The following is a 20,999-nucleotide window of genomic DNA, read 5'->3' on the forward strand; positions in this document are numbered from 1 at the left end:
ATCAAATATTGACCGACCGCCACATTGTATCGGCCATCATTTGCCGCAGTTAAGATAAAAACGCAAACGCAAACGCTGCAGTAGTCGTCACATTCGCGAGTTAATTGCATTTATAATTATGTCACAAAGCTGATAAACGCTTCACCAATCGAGAAACAACAGCAAGTGCAAGACGAAACGGAGCGTCAGAGGTGTGTGTTTCAGCAGTGTGTGGGTGTAGCTTGTTTATTAATTACTGTGTACATGTATGCGTGTACCGTTTTCTGTAGCTGCAGTGCTGTCATCTTTGTGTACATGTATGTACATATATATGCATATGTGTGGCGTTTGCATTTGTCAAGCTATCGGTGTGTGTTTGTGGGCCTCTGCCTTTATGTACATATATTGTATAATTGTTTCTGTGTGTGTGTTTCTGAGATAAATTATTTGTGTTAAAATTTACATATTTGTAACTTTCACTCAAAGGACTTATCCTTTTTTCGTGTCAGCCATTTGAACGGCCTCGTTGTATTCGTTTTGTAAACTCATTATAATAAATTTCAGCGACTAAAATAGAACATATTGCGTGCCGCTGTGGTTGTGTGGCTGTTGACTCCAAATACCAGCGACCGCTGCCGTTGCCGCTGCTGCTGCTGCTGCAGAGCGAGCGGCATAGTCATGTTTTTTTCTGTGACTGCGACTTCTTGCCGTTTAACGTGTCGCTCGGTTTCTCACTTTGCTCCCCTTTTTGGTGTCTCTCTGCGACGGGATTATAAATAGTTGGCGTTTTGGTTGTTGTTGGTGTTGTTGTTACTGCTGTTTCTCTGCCGGAGTCGGCTGCCTGGGGCGCTTCTGTTGCTGCCAATTATTTGTTTGTGTAATTAGTTCCAAGCTGTGTCATGTTATGGGAATTAGACGTGGAAGAAAAAGAACAAACTGCGTTCATCAAAATGAACAACAACAACTAATACACGTTAAACAACGGCGAAAAGTTAGCAAAGCGGAACTGGAAACGTAGACGTCAGTCGGTGCCGTTAGAGCGGCTCCCAGCTTTAAAGCTGCCGCGACTAAGCACCAGCACCAGCAGCAGCAGCAGCGGCAGCGGCAAATATGGCGCACACCAAAGACCAAAGAAATGAAAGACCATGCAATAACAGTTATGACGAAGTTTAAACACCCTATTTCCAACAGGTTTATTGTGAATAGTGAAAAGAAGAAGTAACACTTATGTCACACAATCAAAATGTTTATTGTAGCAAAGCGCGTTATATGATATTTGAGACATACATATGTACAGGCTTGTAGCAATAACAAACAAACATATCTATAACAAGCTCGGATCGAATTCTTGACTAAACAATAACAATGATCATACACCCTCCGCGGTAGGGTATCACAAAAGCAAACTCCAACTAGCGCTCAGCTCTAAAGCTCAGCAAAGGCAACGGCAGCGACTGCGGCGGCGACTGCTGCGGCTGCTGGTGCTTGTACTGTTTGTTGTTGTTATTATTTATTTGCCGTCTGCTATGGCAGACATTTGTGCCTTGCCTCCCACCCTCATGCTTTGCTCGGTTATACATGATTTGTCGCCTTGACGCTGCCCAAAACAGGCAAACGATCTGCAGCCTGATATTTCGCCCCGTTTTCGCCGCGCAGAATTTCCGCTTTGCATATATGGCGAAAATAATATAAGAGCCATCGCCCATTAGGCTTATGTATGCTGTTGTTTTATTTATTTATTATTATTATTATTATTATTTTGTTTGCCTCTCTTTTCCACGATTACAAATTACTGCATTTCTCTTTTGCACGCCATTCCCAATGAACACAACAACAAGTCAAGCGCAGTGGGCGTTCATTTGTTCAGCAAGATTTTATTTTCGCAGTTAAATGATTTTCAGATACTTACTAGTTTGATTTACTTGTCTCGATTTGTCTTTTTTTTTTTTTAATTTATAATTTATTTCTTATATTTGCTCTCGACTTTTGATTATAAATAGAGTAAACCGTATAAATTAAAAAGTGCACCATAGAAAATAGCAACAACAAAAATATATATACATAAATATAGAAGAAAAGAAAAACGAAAATACTTCGTATTTGGCAGCCGAAAGCACTTCCCATGGATCGAAGCTTGGATTCCATTGGCAGCTGTTCGTTAGATGTTGATGCGGATTCATCCGATATATCAGGTATACCAATACACGCACACGCACACGCACGCTTACCTAACCTCAATGTTGTGTATGTGTATTTTCTTATTTGATTTTGATTTTTGTTATTGGATTTCTTTTTTATCATTGCTGTTTTTTTGTAGTGTTTTTTGTTGTTGATTTTTACATTGATTTTTTTTGTTTTGTTTATTGTTTTCTTGTTCGCTTCTCTTAATTTGCATTTATTAAACTTTCAAACCATTTGCAGATACCAGCGGCAGTCTCAACTTTCCCACACCGCTTTCAGTTAAGGACATAACACGCGAATTTACGGCGAATATTAAAGAGCGTTGCACTCTGCGGTCGCCGCAACAACACCAACAACTGCAGCATCAGCAACTGCACCAACAACAACAACTGCCACTGCCTTTGCAGCTGCAGCGGACATTCACCACAACCGCCTACGTCAATCTGGATCAGCGAACGGGCGGTGTTCGCATGGTGCTGTCACCGCCTGCCACCAGCGACTTGGTCGATGTCGATTCGCAGGATCAACAACAGCAACAACAACAACAACAGCACAGCAACAGCCTCATTGTGGATGCCGCAGAGAAGAAGCCGAGCTATTTGAATCTGGCCTGTTGCGTTAATGGCTACTCAAATCTAACCACCTACGACTCGAAAATACGCCAGGACATCAACAAGTCGCGTGAGGTCTCGCCCATTCGTCCCTCAACGAGCAGTCTGCAGTATTGCAAGCGCAACAATCAGCTGGCAGCGCCGGTCCTGCACACAATGCCGCTGACCAAGCAGCCGGCCACAACGGCCATGGCCGGCAAATACAACGAAACAAACAACAACGGCAATGGCAGTAGTAAAAACGGCCATTTGGAGAACGGAGATTTGGCCTATTGCAATGGGGGCGAGCCGAGCAAATCGGCGACTGCCACCAGCAGCTTTATACAGCAGCGCGTGGAGAGGCTGTACGGGCCGGGCGCGCTGGCTCAGGGTTTCTACAGTCCCAAAAAGCAGAGCTCATCGAGTGCGAAGCAACAACAGTTGAATAAACACCAGCTGGATTCGCCCAGCTCGACGGAGCTGTCACGCAAATTCAAGCAATTGTCGCCCAGCAAGGATTACGGCGAATTCCGGAAGAAACTGCAAAGCAATTGCACACGCTCCCAATCCGAGCAGCCGGTCAGCAAGACGAACAGCAGCCAGGCGCCAATACAGAATGGCGACACGGATTTGCCAGTGTTTCGTCACCTGAGCCACGAATTTCGTGCCCAGCTGCCGACGGTGTCGCCCAAGCGGACGGTGCAACGTGTCGCTAACGGCGCTGATGATGATCAGGTGGATTACTTGAAGCCGGCGAACACCGAGGAGTACATGAGCACCACCAAGATACGCACCGCTGGCGCTGGCAAGGACAATGGCGGTGAGGTGCAGCCGAGTCCTGCTGTGAGCGAGGAGAGCAAAACTGTGGTCAAGGATGGCAATTACTTCCTCAAGATACTCAAGGATGAACAGATACGTCTGATAGCGCTGGCCGCCGTTGCCGAGAAGTATATAGATGCCTTGACTGTAAGTTGAATGAATTTATTTGATGATATACATATATAGATAGATACTATATAGCAACTCTTGCAGAACAATCCTGACATAACGGAGGACACGTTTGGCCTGCTGCGCTCCGCTGCGGGCAAGGCCCGACTGCTGGCCTCACAGAAAATGAAACAGTTTGAGGGTAAGCCCAGGGCCGGGACTATATATCAAGTCAGGCTCAACTCAAGGCTATATACGTACAGATGTCTTTATATATTTTATATAATAGATCTCTATTGTAATAAAGAATAAGTCATCAACTTTTGTTAAACTCTTTTTAGGTCTGTGTCACAACAATTTGAATCGCTCGCCGGAGGATGCATTTCCTACAACCGTAGATGATTTACAGGGCTTCTGGGACATGGTCTATTTGCAGGTGACGCACGTGGATAGCATATTTGCCGACATCGAGAAACTGAAGAGCAATGACTGGCAGGTGAGTGAATGCCTTAGGGCAACTGTTTGCGAATCGACTTAATATATCTATAAATATATATATTGCTTGTAGCACATTGCTGAGCCCGCTGAGGAAGTATCGACGGCGCCTGTTAAGATAACAAAATTGAACACAAAGACTGGCAATGCGAAGGCGAAAGGTGCGGGCACGGGAACTGCAGCCGCTCTGGGACCATCGAATGCTGTTGCGGCCATGAAGCGGGAGGCGCAACGTAAACAATTGCTGGAAATGAAGCGTCTGCGACGCGAGCAACTAGCTGCAGCAGCCAAAAATCAAGCGGCCTGTGATGAGGGGGCAAACATTGGTGATACTGTGAATAATACCGTGAAGAACAGCAGCGACCACAGCAGCTGAATTGTGCTGAACCAATACAACAACAAGACAACCAACAACTACTACAATAATAACAACAACATGCTCTCTAGTTACATCATAATACATAAAATTAACTCACATACTCACTCACTTACGCATACAAACACACACACACACACACACAAATACTTAGAAATTCCTAGTTGAATTAATCCTTGACTAGTCCCAACTAACTATATTTATATATATATATACATATATATAAATACATAAATATTACAATTGATTTGGATTGTGTCACAAGCAACGACAACATTATCGGTACCCATAAATATACAAACCTAACAAATCTAACAAATCTACACAAAACACTCTATACATATATATATATATATCAAACTCTGTATATGTATATATATATATATAGAAAGTTATCAACAATCGTTAACGGCTCCTCGTGCGTTGTTTATAAAGTTTGCCTTATCTACGTGTTTTTTGCTCGTGTTAAATCATTTTTGCTGTGCACCGAAAGAAAAAATAAAAAGAGTTTGTAAATTTTTACTCGTGCAACACACTCACTCACACACACACACATATATATATATATAAATATAAAAGACATTTATTTTTGTGTAATTGTATTTAGCCAACTAAGTAAGCGAATGAAAACAAATCACAAAAGTGAAAATTTTATAAAATGAATCTAAATTTGATAAACAATTATTATATTATTTCTCGGCCGATTTAGCTGCATGTATTTTTGAGATTAATTTCATTTTGTTGTAAATGCTGCATTGCTAGCAAACCTAGAAACAGGGGACATACAAACACACACACACCTACCCGGATATACCAACAATCTCACTCTTAATTAATTTATAATGTTTTTGTAATAAATTATTTTTCACTTAAATGAATTATTTTTCAATTCCATCTCTATTTTTTTCAGTATAAAATGACGTTTACTTTAGTCTAATTAAATTTGTTAAACATTTGCAATATATTGTCAATTATGATATTGTGAATCAGCTTCTGCTATTGTGAATTTTGAGATGTCTTATTAGACTTAGACTAATTAGATGATGCATTCTGTTATAACTTCTGAAACTATTCTGTTATTGATATTTTTGCTCATGGCTCTCATACTGCGAGCCAAGGCTAAGAAAAAAGCATAAGTTATAGTAGTTAATGAAGCTGGAAGCATTTATATTGATGTCACTAAAAAAAATTGAAATGTCTAGGGCAACGAAAAAATGTTGAATGAAAATCGAATAAAATATAGTCCATGATCATTTGGGCTACCGTCTAGATCTTTAATATATATGTTATGTAATATATATGCGTGTATGCTTGCATGATATTTGCTATATTGGCAAACGTCTAGGGCTCTTGAATCTTATGAAAAATTGATATGTATTAAAAATAGTATTAACTGCTTTCATGAAGGTCTTTAATGATTTCCTTGAATTATATGCAGTTGAAATGAGTGAGAACAAGTGCTATTAAAAACACTAAAATTACTATTATATATTAACTATTAATATCAGCTCAGACTAAAAAGCGTTAAGCAGCGTTAGAGTCTTGTAGACAGATTGACTTATACCATTTGTGGCGCCATCTATGTGTCGATTCAACCACATATTGAGCGTTGCAAAAAGCCAGCTATGTGTCAGTCTCAAAATCTAAGGTAAATGCGATTATTATATTAAATATTAAATTTTATTATAAAAAAATCCCAGAACTTTTTCAATAATACTATAAAAATTGTTTATAATTTTTTCAATGCATTTGTTTATTTAATTTAAAATTTATTTGATTAAATCCAATATCCCAATTTTTAAATATTATATAAATTTATATTTTTTTTTTTTTAAGAAAAAAAGTTTTTTTTTTCGTTTTTTTAATCATTTTTATTTGGCTTCTATGGTAGGACTTATTGTTTAAACTATTTGTAAGTACAAATTTGCTTCAATTGCATTTTGCATTGCTCATCAGCGTTTCATCAAGCAACTAAAGTACCGTAATACTACGACAGACATATATATATATATTTGTATATATATATATATGATCAGATATATATATATATATATATATGTTTTAGAGCGCTTCGTTAAACTAAATTCTTCTCTAACTATTTAATGTTTTGGGCAATAAATATTAAATTTATATTCATATATATATTTATTTATATATATATTAGATTTGTTTATTTAATGCGTATGCTAGTTATATATATATGCCCAGGTGCATATATCTATATATATGTATATATAATAAGTATTAACAATATGTTTGCTAAGTTTCTAGTTATCAATATTTACAAATGAATTTTTCGTTACTTTTTTTTTTTCGTTTTTTGATATATAGAAAACAACATTTTGGATCTGAGAGCTGCCAGCAAGACCAACAAGTAAGAGTGCGCTAGTCGGTAGTGCACGACTAGTGAATACCCTGCAGCCAGAGTGAGAGCTATAACATTAGGCGAGCTTACTGAAATTTTAGGAGCATCAAGTTAATAGAGAAACATGTGAATGCTTAAGGAAAAACATATTCGTTGGATTCTTGGGCAAAAGGTTTCAGGTATTCAAAATCTAGAATATTTCGAAATTTTGTTTTATTAGCAAGCATATAGATATACCTAATTTGGTAGTTCTAGCATTTAAAAAACTCAAGTTAGCCGTATAAAATATAATCAAAATAACGATATTTATCGATATAACAGAAACAATAAAAGGTATTAGATGAAAATATTATATTTCAGCTGCGTGAGGTAAACTGGAAACTGCATGAAAAATTTGAAGGGTTTACCTCTTATAGTACTCGAGTTAAAAGCGCTAAAAAGACTACGAAACAGAAAAACGTACATCTCGACAGGGCAAATAAGGATATACTCTGGCTCAGCCAAGTTCCCTTCTATCTGTAACAAACACTTGTAGTAATCCAATCTACCCTACCAGTTTCAATAGCTACAGGGTATTCAAAGTATTAAATTTTGATAAGCGAAATTTGGAATTTTGATTTGGTTTCTAGATGCAACACTACAAAAATACTTAATGCCAACTTGCTGCCACATCTCGTCTAACAACATTATCTTCCACTTCCACTCCCACCTCCTCCTGCTCCTCTTGCTCTACCATAATTTTTTTATTTTTTTATTTTTTATTTTTGAGTATTTCTATTTGAATTTGAAGCTATTCATTGCTGGCATTGAACAGATCCGCCAACGTTAACAGAGCCGCCGATCCATTGCCGCTCGCCTGCAACAATTGCAGCTCTATGGAGTAGGCAGCCGCAGCCGCCGCCGCCGCCGCAGCAGCAGCCGTTGCGGCCGCCGCCGCCGTTGCGTTCAGTTGCTCCCTCTCCAACAGCTGTTAGTCGAGATTGTGCGGTGGCGTGCTGTTCGGTCCGCCCATCATAAACGATGTCGGACTGTGCACCGAAATGCTATCCAGATCCAAGGTGCCGTCGCCCTTCTCCATCAGCCCACTGCCGTCCTGTTTCATCATCATGCGACGCCATTTGGCTCGAGCATTTTGAAACCAAACCTAGAAAAGCGAGCGAGAATATCAAATTATTAGAATTGTATATCGAAATAGTATTTTTTAGTATTTTATAGTATTTTTTGGTATTTCAATTATTTATGAATGAAAGTATCTATTTAAGTATCTGGAAACTTAGTCTCCAAAAATCTAGTATTTTTGAAATCTCTTTTCTTTTGTATTTGGTATATTTATTTGTTCACTTGGCACACCCACCTGCAGCACTCTCTTTGGTAGGCCCGTTTTCTGTGACAATTGCTTCAGATCCTTTGCATCGGGATTGTGATTGATGGCAAAGTAGGACTTCATGGTGCGCAGCTGATGGTGCTTGAACGAGGTGCGCATGCGCTTGGTTCGCGACGAGGCGCTCATGTGGCTGCCACGACCAAAGTCCACATATTCCGTATTGAGATCTGCCAGCAGAGCAAGAAAAGTAGAGAGAGAGAGAGATAGAGATATGATTTTACAGCTCAGTTTTATGATGGGGGTTTTTATGGAGACTGGCGCCAGCTACGGATCAGCCATAAAATGCTCCGAGACATATATACACAATATATATGTATGTATGTGTATATATGTTCGTTCGTTCGTTCGTTTTATGTCTTTACTGTACCTATATTAGCTGTAAAGGCCTCGATATCCTTTGGCTTGCGTTTGCGCGGTCTCCCCTTTTGCCGTGCCGGCTGCGGCAAGCCCGTGATGACATGCGAAGTGGGCACAAAAATGCCCGTAGGAACAATACTGCGACTGGGATCCGAATGCGGACTCGATGAATCATTGTGCGGCGAACCGAATTGTGTGCTATAAGGATATGTGGCGCTCATGCTGGTCGACGATGCTGCGTCCCCCTCGCGCGCTATGCTATAGTGGGTTCTACAATGAGACAGAAAGAGAGAGAGAGAGAGAGAAACTGATTAGTTATCTAGTCAATTGGCCACATCGAATTTTGTACTCACCTGCAGTAGATAAGCGCATCGATAATGCCATATTGATCGCCCTTGGTTAGGGGCGTATGGCAGACGGTGCAGCAGAAACAGTTAACATGAAAAACTAAATTGCGAGCGCGCATTACCAGCTCGTTGGAGCTTATCGATGCCAGGCAGCGGGAACAGCGGCGTGTGCCAAAAAAACTGCAAAGAAAAGAGCGCATGAAGTACAAATATTGAATCAAATACAATAATTCCAATATGAACAAGTCGAATATAAGAGTTTCCAATTGGAGTTGGCTGGGGATTAGAGCCCGCTGACAACTTATATGCATACAAATCAGAAACACACAGGGCCAGTCCAATTGGATAACATAAAGTTCAATACTTTTACTAAGTTTATCCATCAACTATATAGATTTTGTTTATTGGCCACATAATTAACATAGATTAGCATAGACTATCCAATTAGAGCTAAAAACTGCCAATTTACATGTCAATACGATTATCCAATAAATGCAGTTGGTCTATCAGCTATGCCAACAACAACAATTAAGCAATTTATATTACATAAACAATGTTTGATGATTATCCAATAAGATCAAAGTGCTGTCATTTGATATGCGAATGTTGCCAATTAGATAATTTAGGCCATTAATAAGAACAATAATACTAAATACTAGCCAGTTGCAGCATAATTATTTCATAGTAAAATATGTTATACAATTAAGGAATCAATATTTAGTAATATTTGCATATATAATATTTCAATATGCAATACCTAGCGCTTTCCAATTGGTTTTCACAATGGCTTCCAATTGGTTTTCTTTATGAGTATAAGACAATGCGGCGAATTGGTATAGCGCAACTGTCAGTCAGTCTTCTCTTGTATAAAGGGACGCGCAAGGTCAAGCAAAGTGCAGTGCTCCGCGAAAAGTGTGAAAATAAGTAATTAAAATGTGTTAAGTGCTACTTCTTTCGAGTGCAAACTGAATGTTGAGTGATAAGTAGTGCATGTGATATAATGCAATGAAGGAAAAGCGCCTTTTAAATGGTAAATGCTATTTTCTTTTTTTTTGTTAAGCCTCCTTCGCTTGGCGAAAAATGGCGCAAAAGTCTTAAATTTGAGTGTTTTTTTTTTTTAGTTTGTGTGTGTTTTGCAATTGAGCAGATTTAGCAAATGCCAAAAATTTTCATATAAAGTGCAGCGAAAAGTGTTAAGTGCGTAATCTAAATGTTAATTAAGAAATTGCCATAGCTGCAAATTTGAACAACAAGGGCAAAAGATCAATTCCAATGGAAGGTAATGGATGGAGTGAACAAGCACAATGCATATGGAAGTACTCACACTCCTACATGCATCAGCAAGCCAAAGCGTTGTCACACTCATACGCACATACGCAGGTTAGTGCGTACTCACTCTCGGGCATACGAATGTATGCAAGTGCTTTGACACACTCATACATACGCATACAGGCGTACTCTCACACTTCTATACATGCGTATTCTCACTTACATGCGTAGCGTGTAAAGAGAATAGATCAACAAAAAAGATAGGTACAAATATTTCGGCAGCGAAGAGAAAAGACAAAAGCAAATAATGATTAATGGCTGGCGTTGACTTGCGGCGGGCAGTATAAGAGTACTTATACTTGAACTTATGCGCAATATTCGCTGTGCGCTGCATTCGTTTGAGGCGAATTCGTATTAAAAGCAAACTCTTATATGCTTGCAGCAGCAATGAGCGATAATCGCAAGCCACGCCCACTAAACAGCGTGTAAATTATGTTTGTCTGTAAGCTTGACAATTTCAAACCTACAATCACGAAATTTGGAATGTTTAAGCAGAGCTTTGAGAAGAGTCATATAAGAAATTTAATAATAATTTAAGATAGGGTATTTTCATAGTTGGACATAGGTCAGGTGATACATTCTTCAGTTTATAGCGCATGTAAATGGCAATACAGCCTCCACAGAACTCTAAACAGCGCTCACAATTATATGGCATGATAGTAATAAATCTTCGAAAGGAACCAAAAAAAGACTGATATATACAAATATATATGTACAATATTTGTATAGGTTTTGTAGGCAATAATCTTCGCTTGGCCAGACAAAATTATGGCCCCTCAACTAATAACATGCTTTCCGGCTGCAGGAAGCTGGCTGGATTGCCGGTGAGCTACTGTGTCTGCCAGCGCAATCAATGCCAGCGGCAAGATCTTTGGGAGTCTAGACCCAAACGATGAAGCCGCTAACAAAACGCCCACTCATCGTCAACGTCAGCAGCAGCGTCGGAGTTGGGGATTTGAGTCGGAGTCAGCAATAAGCATCAACGATGTCGGAGCATCACTTTGGAGCGTTCGCTACTGTTTTCACTTTCGCAAAATGACAGATCAAAGATAATCAGCCGTGGTCATAATGATCGAGGCAATACACTGAGAGAAAACAGACGTGAGATCTAGATGTGAAAGAGTAAGGATGAATGAGAGGGGCAAGATTGGGAATTCTCTTCCCATTATACATACTCTATTCACTAGTTCAATTTAACAATTTTTTCAACAACGAAACTAGTTCATTAGCTCGAAAATGAATATAATATAATACTTTGGTATTTAGTATTGCATCTTTTCGCTCAGTGCATGCAGTTTCGTGCCAAATAATGATGACCCTGTACGCAGACATTTCTCAGCACTGAAGGTGCGAAAGAGATGGAGAGAGGGGCGACAGCAATTGGATAGTAGGAAACATCAAATGCACAAGACACGCGATTTCTTTGACATTAATCAAAATAATTGGCGCATTTCACTTCAACTTCGCTCAACAGAGTCATTCTCACATTTTGCTGAAAATGAAATGAAAATGAAAGACAAACCAACTGCAACAATTCCATATAAATTTATCATATTTTTTTCATTTGCTTTTTTTTATAGAGCGCGGCGCACTCGCAGCTCGCATTTTCATTTCCCATTCGCAATTTCGTTGAAAATTATTTGGGATGTGACGCCGAGATTTTCTGTTTTGGTTTTGTTTGTTTTTTTTTTTTTTTTTATTTTGTCACAGACGCAGACTCTCACCCGAGATCTCTTTCTCTGTGTGTGGATATACCTTGTGTGTGTGCCGGGGGTAAGCCCCATAAATAATATTAAACATGGATGCAGCATCGTGCGAGAGGCGACGCAATGCCTGGGCTACCAGCTCATAAAACTGTTTCAGCGACACAGACAGACGACGACGGAGACAACGGTGAAGCAGGCGGAGATGGAGACGGAGACGGAGACGACGAAGGCGAAGACGAAGACGAAGACGGTGGCGGCGATGCCTTCATTTCGTGCCACTTTATTTTTGTAAGTGGAGCCGCGTAGCCCTTCGCTCTTCAACCTGCCACGCCCCCTTTTGCGCCTATTGCGCCAACATGAGGCGCACACAGAGAAAGACATGGAGAGCGAGAGCGAGAGCGAGAGCGAGAGCGAGAGCGAGAGAGTGAGAGGGAGCACAAGAGAGAAAAAATGAATTATGATTATTGCCATGTAAAAGAGCAGGCGAAATGTCAAAGTGACAACGCCTAATATATGATTATGTTTTTCGAGCGCTCGAAATCTGATACTCTCACAAGCACACACACACACAGACACACACACACAGGCACGGGCACGGGCACGGACATACTCACACACATACTCTCTCACATACGTTCTGGACAGGCTGGAACCGCAGTCCAGAGAACCCACAGCCTCAATGTCATTTCATGTGATGTGTTGCTGTTGTTGTTGTTGTTGTTGTCGTTGTTGCTGTCGCTGTTTCGGCTTCTGGCTGTGGCTGTGGCTGTGGCTGCGTCTGTCTGTCCATCTGTCCATCTGTCCATCTCTCTGTTTGTGCGTTCGTCTGCCCCACTACTATTTCCCACCGCATAGCGCACATCAATCCCAGAGTTGAGCCAAAAACCGATGCGATACCTAAAAACGCCGGCTGACTGCTTGGGTTAACCACATCGTTCAGCTTTATTGTTGTTGTTGCTGGTGTTGTTGGTGTTGCTGTTGTTGTGCTGCACTTGTTTCGGAGGCGTTGCCCAATACACTAATACACTGAGCACAAAAAATATGGCTATTTGGGATATGTGAGGCTGACATATGATTCAAATGGGAATGAAATTCCTGTTCTATTAGGAAATTATCTATAGGAATATTTATAGATAGAATTAATCATTTAGAAGTGACGTATATATAAGAAAATTGATTAAAATTAAAAATTCCGAATGAATATTGAAATAATTGAAATTGAAAAGCTCTACAGAAAAATCTTTATATATAAAATTTTAAGATTTGAAGAATTAAAAAAAATATTCTTAGATCACATTATTCTTAGATTTAGAATTTAAATTTGAAATACGTCAGTTAAAACTTTATTGCATCATTTTAGAATAATTTCCAGTCAGAATTAAAATTCATATTAACAGAAAATATTTTGTTAATGATTTAAAAACTTTTCAAGAGCTAGGGCTTTAAAATGAAATTAGAGTTTTATGTGCATATATAGATGTATTTATCGTTACATAAAAGCTAGTTCTACTTTCAATATATCTCTAAATATTGTAAGAATTTTCACACTTGATTTGCATCTAGAATTTCTATATATATATTTTCTTCGAGTGCACTTGAAGCGTGTGAAGCTGCGACACATGTGAGCAGCCGCAGCAGCCACATCCACATCCACATCAGCATCCGCATCAGCAGCAGCAGCAGCTGCTGCTGCAGATCTTTGCTTGATAGCCACGATTTTCGTCTCAGTCGCATGAGCTCGTGAGCTTCTGCTTATATTTCACTAAAAAAGTCAAGATTTGTTTTTGTTTTCAGATTTTTTTTCGGGCCTCTGATTACGCAAATAGATATGAAGCTTTTTGGGGTTTGGCTTGGGCTTTGGCTTTGGCTTTAGCTTTAGCTTTAGCTTTGGCTCTGGGCTGATAACAGACAACAGAAATCGTGGCTAAGTGGCGCACTCAAGCAAAGGCCACTCGATGGGCGGGCGCACAGCCCCGGTGAATAGGATCCGTATGTTTGGTAGGCGGAGACCCGGAACATTCAATGAGTTGAGAGAGCTCAGCGCTCTGTGAAGTGTAAACCGACGTGTGGCAACAGCCGCGGCAGCGGCGGCTGCTCTTGTTGTGTTATTTGTTGTACGAACAAAAAAAAAGAAGAAAGATGAAAAAAGGGGCACATTGCTTGTTGCACCGGTTGTTGCAACGGGGATTTTGAGTTGTAGCTGCCGCTGCTGCCACGTTTCACTGTAACGTGAGAGCATTTGTAGCCGTGCGGCAGCTCAAGTATTTTTTCATACACATATATAACACACGTATATATATATTTATTTTCAAGTGCCACCCGCTGTGGCTTCGGCTCTTCCGATTACAAGGCAAGTAGCAAACAACAACAACAACAACAACATACAGTGAATGGATTTCCCAGACGCCACCCCGTTCAAAGTTTGCAAAAAAAAAAAAAAAAAAAAAAACATAAAACTAAAACTCCTCTCCATATATATTTTGTTTTGGGATTTCGTGAGAGCGTACGCCCCGTGGCGTTAATTCGATTCTAGGCTCTGTCGCAGCAGTTGCAGTGGCTGCTGCTGCTGCTGCTCCTGCTGCTGTTGTCCCTGGCTAAAAAAACATATATACAATAATTATTTGCATTTACCTCCACACACATACGTATTCTAGCACATTTTTTTTAGGGTATTAGCCGAGCGCGACAAGTTTTGGTTTCTTGAGCTGAGATTTGTGTGTTTAATGTGCCGGAAAATTAGTTTGTTTTGCTGTCTTTTTTATTATTTTGGGTTGATCTATGAATGCTAAGCGATTAGCTATAAGCCGCAGGCACTACATAAGCATATTGAGTAACATAGGGAAGCTGGAGAGAGAAGCAACCAACTGTTCTTATCTTGGTTTTGTTTTTAGACAATTTGAATAAATTTTGCTTTACATGAATACATTTTCTGAACATTTCGGAAAGATTGGTTCATTGATTTGATTAAGCCCTGATTTCCTCGATTTTATATATTAGAACTGATAATCTTTTATAGTTCTTCTAATTTTTCCTAAGCCTAAACTCATAGATTTTCTATCAATCATCTTCATAGTAAGAAGAAATAAATTTATGATCCTTCCTTGATAGAGTCCCGAACATACTTACAATTCTATTGATATGCTTAAAATGTAATTTTATAGCTTAATTTCAATTCAATCCCGAACATAACCTCAAAAAGCTATTAACTGCTTGATATGTTGGCAACAGTCCAAGCTATTCCAGTTTACATTTCTTGAAACGTTTCTTTCAATTTAAACGTAACGCTCGAGATATAGACCAAACTTATAATACATAACCTCAAAATTTACTAGCTCCTAATGTGCTACTGTTTGTGGCTTGTCGCTGATGCTTAAGACCAATAAATTTACCTTTACATATGTATGAACTAAGAAAGGGTTTCAATATCTTTAATAGATTCAACCGTAACTCTCATACATAGCCTCAATGCACAAACATAACCTTAACTACTTTATAAATACGCTAAATTTACCAAATTCTCTAAACTGTTTCATTTGCATATGCCTGAAAGCCTCTAGGCATTCCTTAATAGATTCAACTCCCGCACATAACCTCAACTCTGAATACATAACCGCAATATAACCTAACTGTTGATGGGTCTGATCTGTTAAGCCAAATAGTTTTACATTTACATACGAAATTAAAATGCTTAAACGTTCTTTAATAGGCCTCTTCCGGCTTCCAGGAACTTGTGCATCTGATGCTCACTGAAGTAGCATGTATAATTTTTTTGTTTTTATAGTTTAGCTGATTAGATTAGCGCCCCATTGTTTTTGAATTATTTCTTTTTGGATTTCCGAAGGGTTCTCAAGTGTTTGATGTTTGTTGGGTCTATGCGGAGAGCACATAAATTCGGCGTAAAATGATGTTTTAAGATGCCCATTAAACATTTTAATTATCGCGCCGCTGTTGTTGTTTACCCTATATACATAGAGAGTGAGAGAGAGGGGAATATAAAGATAGAGGGAGGGAGGGAGGACGATAGCATTAAAGACGTTTGCTCCGCATGAAAAAGGTTAAGCGATTGAGCAGCGAAGCGAGCGACTTGGCTTAAATGTTATGGCTCGAATGCAGCCACCACTTGACGAGTGGTTGACTCACACAGTGCACCACTGCAGTGGTGAAAACCGAGAAAAGTTAGTGGTAATAATGCGTTCTAATCTACAAACCTTTGAATATAAGGAAATTTCTTAATAACGAAAGGGGCTTGAGTGGAATTAGAGAAGTCCTATTACTTGAAATAAATTGTATGTCTTCTTAAGAAGATGTTTAAACTTGAGCTAAGTGTAAGTTCATTTGTTTTATAGCGATTTGAACCGTTCACCGATTCCTGTTCACTCTCACTGTCTGTCTCTAACGTACTATTCTTCTATACTCTTTCTCTCTCTCCTCTCTCTGCCTCTTTCTCTCTCTCCCTCATTGTTTTTATGGTTATATAGACACAAGTGTCCATGTGTATGTGTAATGCACACATATTTAATATTTATATTTTAGGATCCTTAAAGATATATTTCGATATAATAGCAAATAATATAATATAATATAATAGCAGTTTTATTTTGTGAATTATTTTTATAATTTTATTTTACACATATCTTCTAATAATGTATTTTATAGCTTTTTTTTTATGTTGACTCCTGCTATGGCTATACTTATACTATATTAACTAATTGGAATTACAAATTAGTTTCGTAACATACCTGCCGAAGCTTGTGTTTTATGATTGTCCATAGTTTTATCTAGCTTTGACTCCAATCAGAAATTTTTAACAATTTCCCTGTAATCTTATATCATAAAACATATCATAACTCTAATAACCCTCAGCTACTTATCATATGATCTATTACAAATCAGAAATTGTTTGCATTTTAATTTGCTACCCATTAAAATCACATTTGTTGCAGTTGCTTTTGCTTTATGATTAACACATCTCGTTTCTTTTTTTTTTTTTTTTTTTTTTTTTTTTTTGCGCTCATTGATAATAGTTATTTAATGCAAGCTGAACATATATGTATATAGTGGAGATATCTCACATGTATATATACATGTGTATGTGATGTCTGATGTCTGGCTTTGGTTTGCTGACGACGGCGCTACATGGGATCGCTGACAAGTGCTCATAAAAAATAAATACTGCGCTTTTTTCTCAGCCAACTTTTATATACATATTTTTTATCTCTCTCTCTCTCTTTCTCTCTCTCTCTCTCTCTCCTGGTTTGCCTTCACCATTGCTCAGGTTTTTTGTTTTGTTTTGATGAGTGCGCTGCCTGCTGTGTGGCTGTGTGTGAGTGCCAGAGGGGGCGTGCCACACTGTGGGGCTAGGGAGGTTGGCCTGCCAGAGCTGGTCTCACATAAAAAAGCGTCGTGAGATAGAATCGTTAAACTGTTTGGCTGTTTAACTACTCTTTTTAATACCCATTCGAATGTGTCTAAACAGGGTGGGACGGTTCCGAGGACAGGTAAATAATAGCTAAGAAGGCAGATTGATCCTTGAACAGATCGAACAGTTGAAACCGTATCATAAAATTTAGCTTTAGTTGTATTTTTTCTTTTACCAAAATCATTTAGATCATTTGATATATAAATTTCTGAATTTCTTAAATCTATTTTGTCCATTTCAAGCATAGCATCAATAACTTTCATTATTTCATGAACTCAATTAACATTTATAAGAAATTTCAGACCAGATAATCAACAAATGTATTATCTTATATTCAGAAACCTTTTTTTTAGTAACTACTCTTATTACTCTTGAGAACTAATTGCTAGGCAGGGTATTTTTTAGCTGTGCATTTTCAATTAGAGCACTTTTACATCTATTTTTTGCTCTCAACGGATTTTTTTCAATTTCATTTTAGCTCTTTTTTAGCTTAATTCTTTTTTGTTGTAGTTCACTCGCTGTTTGCTTAATGAATTCTGCAGATTTTCTATTCATTCTTTTTTGCATGAAGCACAGGGCTAGAGTAATTCTTTTAAATATATATATGTATTTTCCGTCAAGCTGTGCGCTACAACAAGAAAATTATTTTATTGCATAACGCGCGATTTGAGGCTGGCCATAAATTTGGTGCTCGAGTATCTCTTGGCCATTCGTTGGCCACAATTAAATGGTTGCGCTTCGCTGACTTTCAAAACTGTAAACATTTTATGCCAAAAACTTTTTACACATGCCCGTTTTACCCTTTTTTTCTAACCATGTAACTCTTCCCCCTTTTCTCACTCTATCTCTTTGCCCTCTCATTCTCTCTGTTTCTGCTATTCCCAACACTTTTTTTTTCTAGTCACTGATTAAGACATTTCGCTGCGCATTTCATATTATTTTATGATACGGTTTTTCTTTATTTTTTTTTTTCTCCTTTTATTTTTCACTGCTTTTTCCTTCTATCTGCCTTTGTGCTTTGTGCTCTTGCGCTCTGTGCTCTGATAACGAAGCCAATCAGAAATCTTGCTGGGGAGCACACACATAAAAATTATGACACCACGGCGGTCGTCCCAAAAGGAGTATCTGCTGCTTATATGGAGATGTACTCTCTGTGTGTGTGTGCGTGTATTAAGATGCTGCGATAAAACTGAAGCGCTTTTTATTGCCATTTCTATAGGGTAAATGGGGTATTTGGCTGAGGTGTGAATGTATGTAACAGACTGAGAGTGGCTCAGGATAGCAAGCTGACAATATATAGAGTTTGCTAGCTAGAATTATTTTAATTCGAATATTGTAGATTTTTCGATTCCTATATCTAACGATTTCTTTATCTGCTTAAACATTATCTTTTCCATTTAATTTCTTTGACTTCTTGAGCGAACTTGAAGAATCTAAAAACTCTAGATATGTAATTTGTCTTGAATTATATATATTGAAGAATTCATGAATTTCTCTATCAGTATATATGCTGCTAGGGTATTCCCTAGTCATTCAGACCCGACTAGAGCACTCTTACTTGTTTTGTGACTGTTGGTGGTGGAGCTGCTGCTGCTCGGCTGCTTGGCTGCTCGACTTGGCTTGGCTGCCAGCCTGCAGCTTATCCGCTCTGGCATCAACAGCAACATCATCATGATAGATAAGAGCCGAGTTCAGCTGGGTTGAGTTGGACTTTTATGACGTTGTCGCTGCCAGGATGGCCACGAAAATATGCAGAAAACGAGGTGACAGCCAACAATTTTTACAGCTCTTGCCCCCTTATTTGTGGCTGCTGCTGTTGGCTGCTGGCAGCGAAAACAAGAATTGGCGAGCGAAACAGGTACATTGCCTGATTGTAAAATGTCAACGAGCTGCCAGGAGGGGAGGGTGCAGAGCAGAAAGCAGCTACAAAAGGGAGGAGAGGAGAGCTTAAGTGCAACAGCAACAGCAACAGCAACGGCAACGGCAAGCGACGGCTTCAATGTAAGCCACAACAAGCCAATTATTTTCCTGGCCAAGCTTAAAAACAACGGAATTATGAGCAGCCAACAAAATATATACCAAAATACAGATATATATTTATATGTATATACATTGATATATATGTGTGCATATATAGTTAACACCGCAACAGTGGCAAACATATGTTTTGATGGTCCGATTAGAGCTACAACAAAAAAAGATTGTATTTATGTATGTATATCTGTGTATATGCTTGTTAATATATTTGTTGTATCTGTAGCTCAGTTAGAAAACCCGCCTCGAACAGCAGCCAGTGTGACATGTGTTTCTGGTGCTGTTGTTGTTGTTGTTGCTTATCTAGATGCTTTGTTTTTTTTTTAGTTTATTGGCATCAAATGCCAAATGCCGACCACAGAAAACAAATTTGTTAAAGCCCAGTTAAGAACAAGTTAAATCAATTGGTGAGATGATATAGATTGAAAAATAGTTAGAGGCAGGGAGTAAGGAAGAGGGAGGTAGAAAGTAATAGGAAAAGATAAGGAGAGACAGAGAGAGAGAGAGAGAGAGAGATTCCGACTGAGTTATTTTAAGACTTAAAAGGAAAAACTGGCTTTTACATAGAGCTTTTATTGGAAAGCGGGATTGTTCCTAAGAAAACATAATTCATTCAAAAAACGCCAGAGAATTTAAATGAGGGATAAATTATTCATTTATTATCATAAATTATAATATTTAGACTTCCCAAATATGAAGTTTTATCGTAAACAAGGACTATAAAAGTACTATTAATTAATTATATCGATTTATAGCTTTTACATATATTAATTAGCCATATTTTTGAAAGCTTTCCTTATTAATTTAATCATTATTTTTCAACATTTCTTTATATTCTAATTTTGTTGGCATTTTTCATTCAAACACAAAAAAAAATATATATAATTTCGAGATAATGCCAATCAACAAACAAGCCGCCAATCTATAGGAAAATTGCAATAAAATAAACAAGAATATTGAATTTCTTGCACATAAATTTGAATTAGAAATAACCTAATGAACTTTATAAAATATGAGCTAAACTCTATATGATTTAACAAGGCATATTATAAAGCTAAGCAAATCTCGATTTATATATGCATACGCATTTGTATGTATACATTATTGTATATATGTAAGTTTGACCTATTCAAACTTAAATTAAATACTTTGTTGGGGTCGCCTCATTGACTATCAGCATGAAAAACATTTTTAATTGAAAATATATATTTTACAAATACATACAAATATGACACGTGTCAGTGTGTGTGGGTGTATGGCAACGTATGTATGTATGTCTATGTACTTATTTTTCAATAATAATTACTGTTGACCTGCTTTGACCGCAAAACACGAGCAGACAAATACGATTGCTAGATTCTATAGAAATGTTTTATGAAAATGTTTCTTTGTGTGTGTGTGTGTGTGTGAATATGTATACGTGATATTTTTTGTTGTCAATAAGCCGGCTATGAACTGAACTGAGTTTCCATTTCAGCCAATGGCCGAAAAGACTAATAAAAGTCAAGTT

The 20,999-nt window shown here is 38.2% G+C and overlaps 2 protein-coding genes across 7 annotated transcripts in view; one reads left to right on the plus strand and one right to left on the minus strand.

Moving 5' to 3' along the window:
* vlc (disks large-associated protein 2) lies at window positions 1-5,422 on the plus strand. Of its 5 annotated transcripts, none has more exons than XM_089472267.1 (6): window positions 1-191; window positions 1,980-2,171; window positions 2,401-3,716; window positions 3,771-3,879; window positions 4,019-4,173; window positions 4,246-5,422. In XM_089472267.1, the coding sequence occupies exons 2-6, from the start codon at window positions 2,102-2,104 to the stop codon at window positions 4,546-4,548; spliced, it is 1,953 nt and encodes a 650-aa protein (XP_089328393.1). In that variant the 5' UTR covers window positions 1-191; window positions 1,980-2,101; the 3' UTR covers window positions 4,549-5,422. The 5 variants fall into 5 exon arrangements, with proteins under 5 accessions (XP_089328393.1, XP_089328395.1, XP_089328396.1 ...); XM_089472269.1 differs by having other exon boundaries at window positions 2,087-2,171; XM_018011441.2 differs by having other exon boundaries at window positions 3-191; window positions 3,783-3,879.
* Window positions 5,038-20,999, minus strand: part of ap (apterous) — a 27,315-nt gene continuing 11,353 nt past the window's right edge. For both annotated transcript variants that reach the window (XM_018011446.2, XM_018011445.2), the window contains exons 5-8: window positions 9,008-9,181; window positions 8,665-8,924; window positions 8,268-8,464; window positions 5,038-8,057 (exon numbers count right to left, since the gene is read on the minus strand). In XM_018011446.2, the coding sequence (XP_017866935.1) occupies window positions 7,884-8,057; window positions 8,268-8,464; window positions 8,665-8,924; window positions 9,008-9,181 (805 nt within the window). In that variant the 3' untranslated portion in view covers window positions 5,038-7,883. The remainder of the gene's footprint in view (window positions 8,058-8,267; window positions 8,465-8,664; window positions 8,925-9,007; window positions 9,182-20,999) is intronic.

Source organism: Drosophila arizonae, chromosome 5, assembly GCF_054131065.1.
Source record: "Drosophila arizonae isolate 15081-1271.41 chromosome 5, UAZ_ARI_1.0, whole genome shotgun sequence".
NCBI lineage: Eukaryota > Metazoa > Arthropoda > Insecta > Diptera > Drosophilidae > Drosophila > Drosophila arizonae.

Excerpts from the sequence above, each read along its gene's own strand:
- vlc (XM_089472267.1), top strand. The coding sequence starts at position 2,102 with ATGGATCGAAGCTTGGATTCCATTGGCAGCTGTTCGTTAGATGTTGAT. Across the intron at positions 3,880-4,018 it reads GAAAATGAAACAGTTTGAGG|GTCTGTGTCACAACAATTTG; the intron begins GTAAGCCCAGGG and ends AACTCTTTTTAG. Across the intron at positions 4,174-4,245 it reads TGAAGAGCAATGACTGGCAG|CACATTGCTGAGCCCGCTGA; the intron begins GTGAGTGAATGC and ends TATTGCTTGTAG.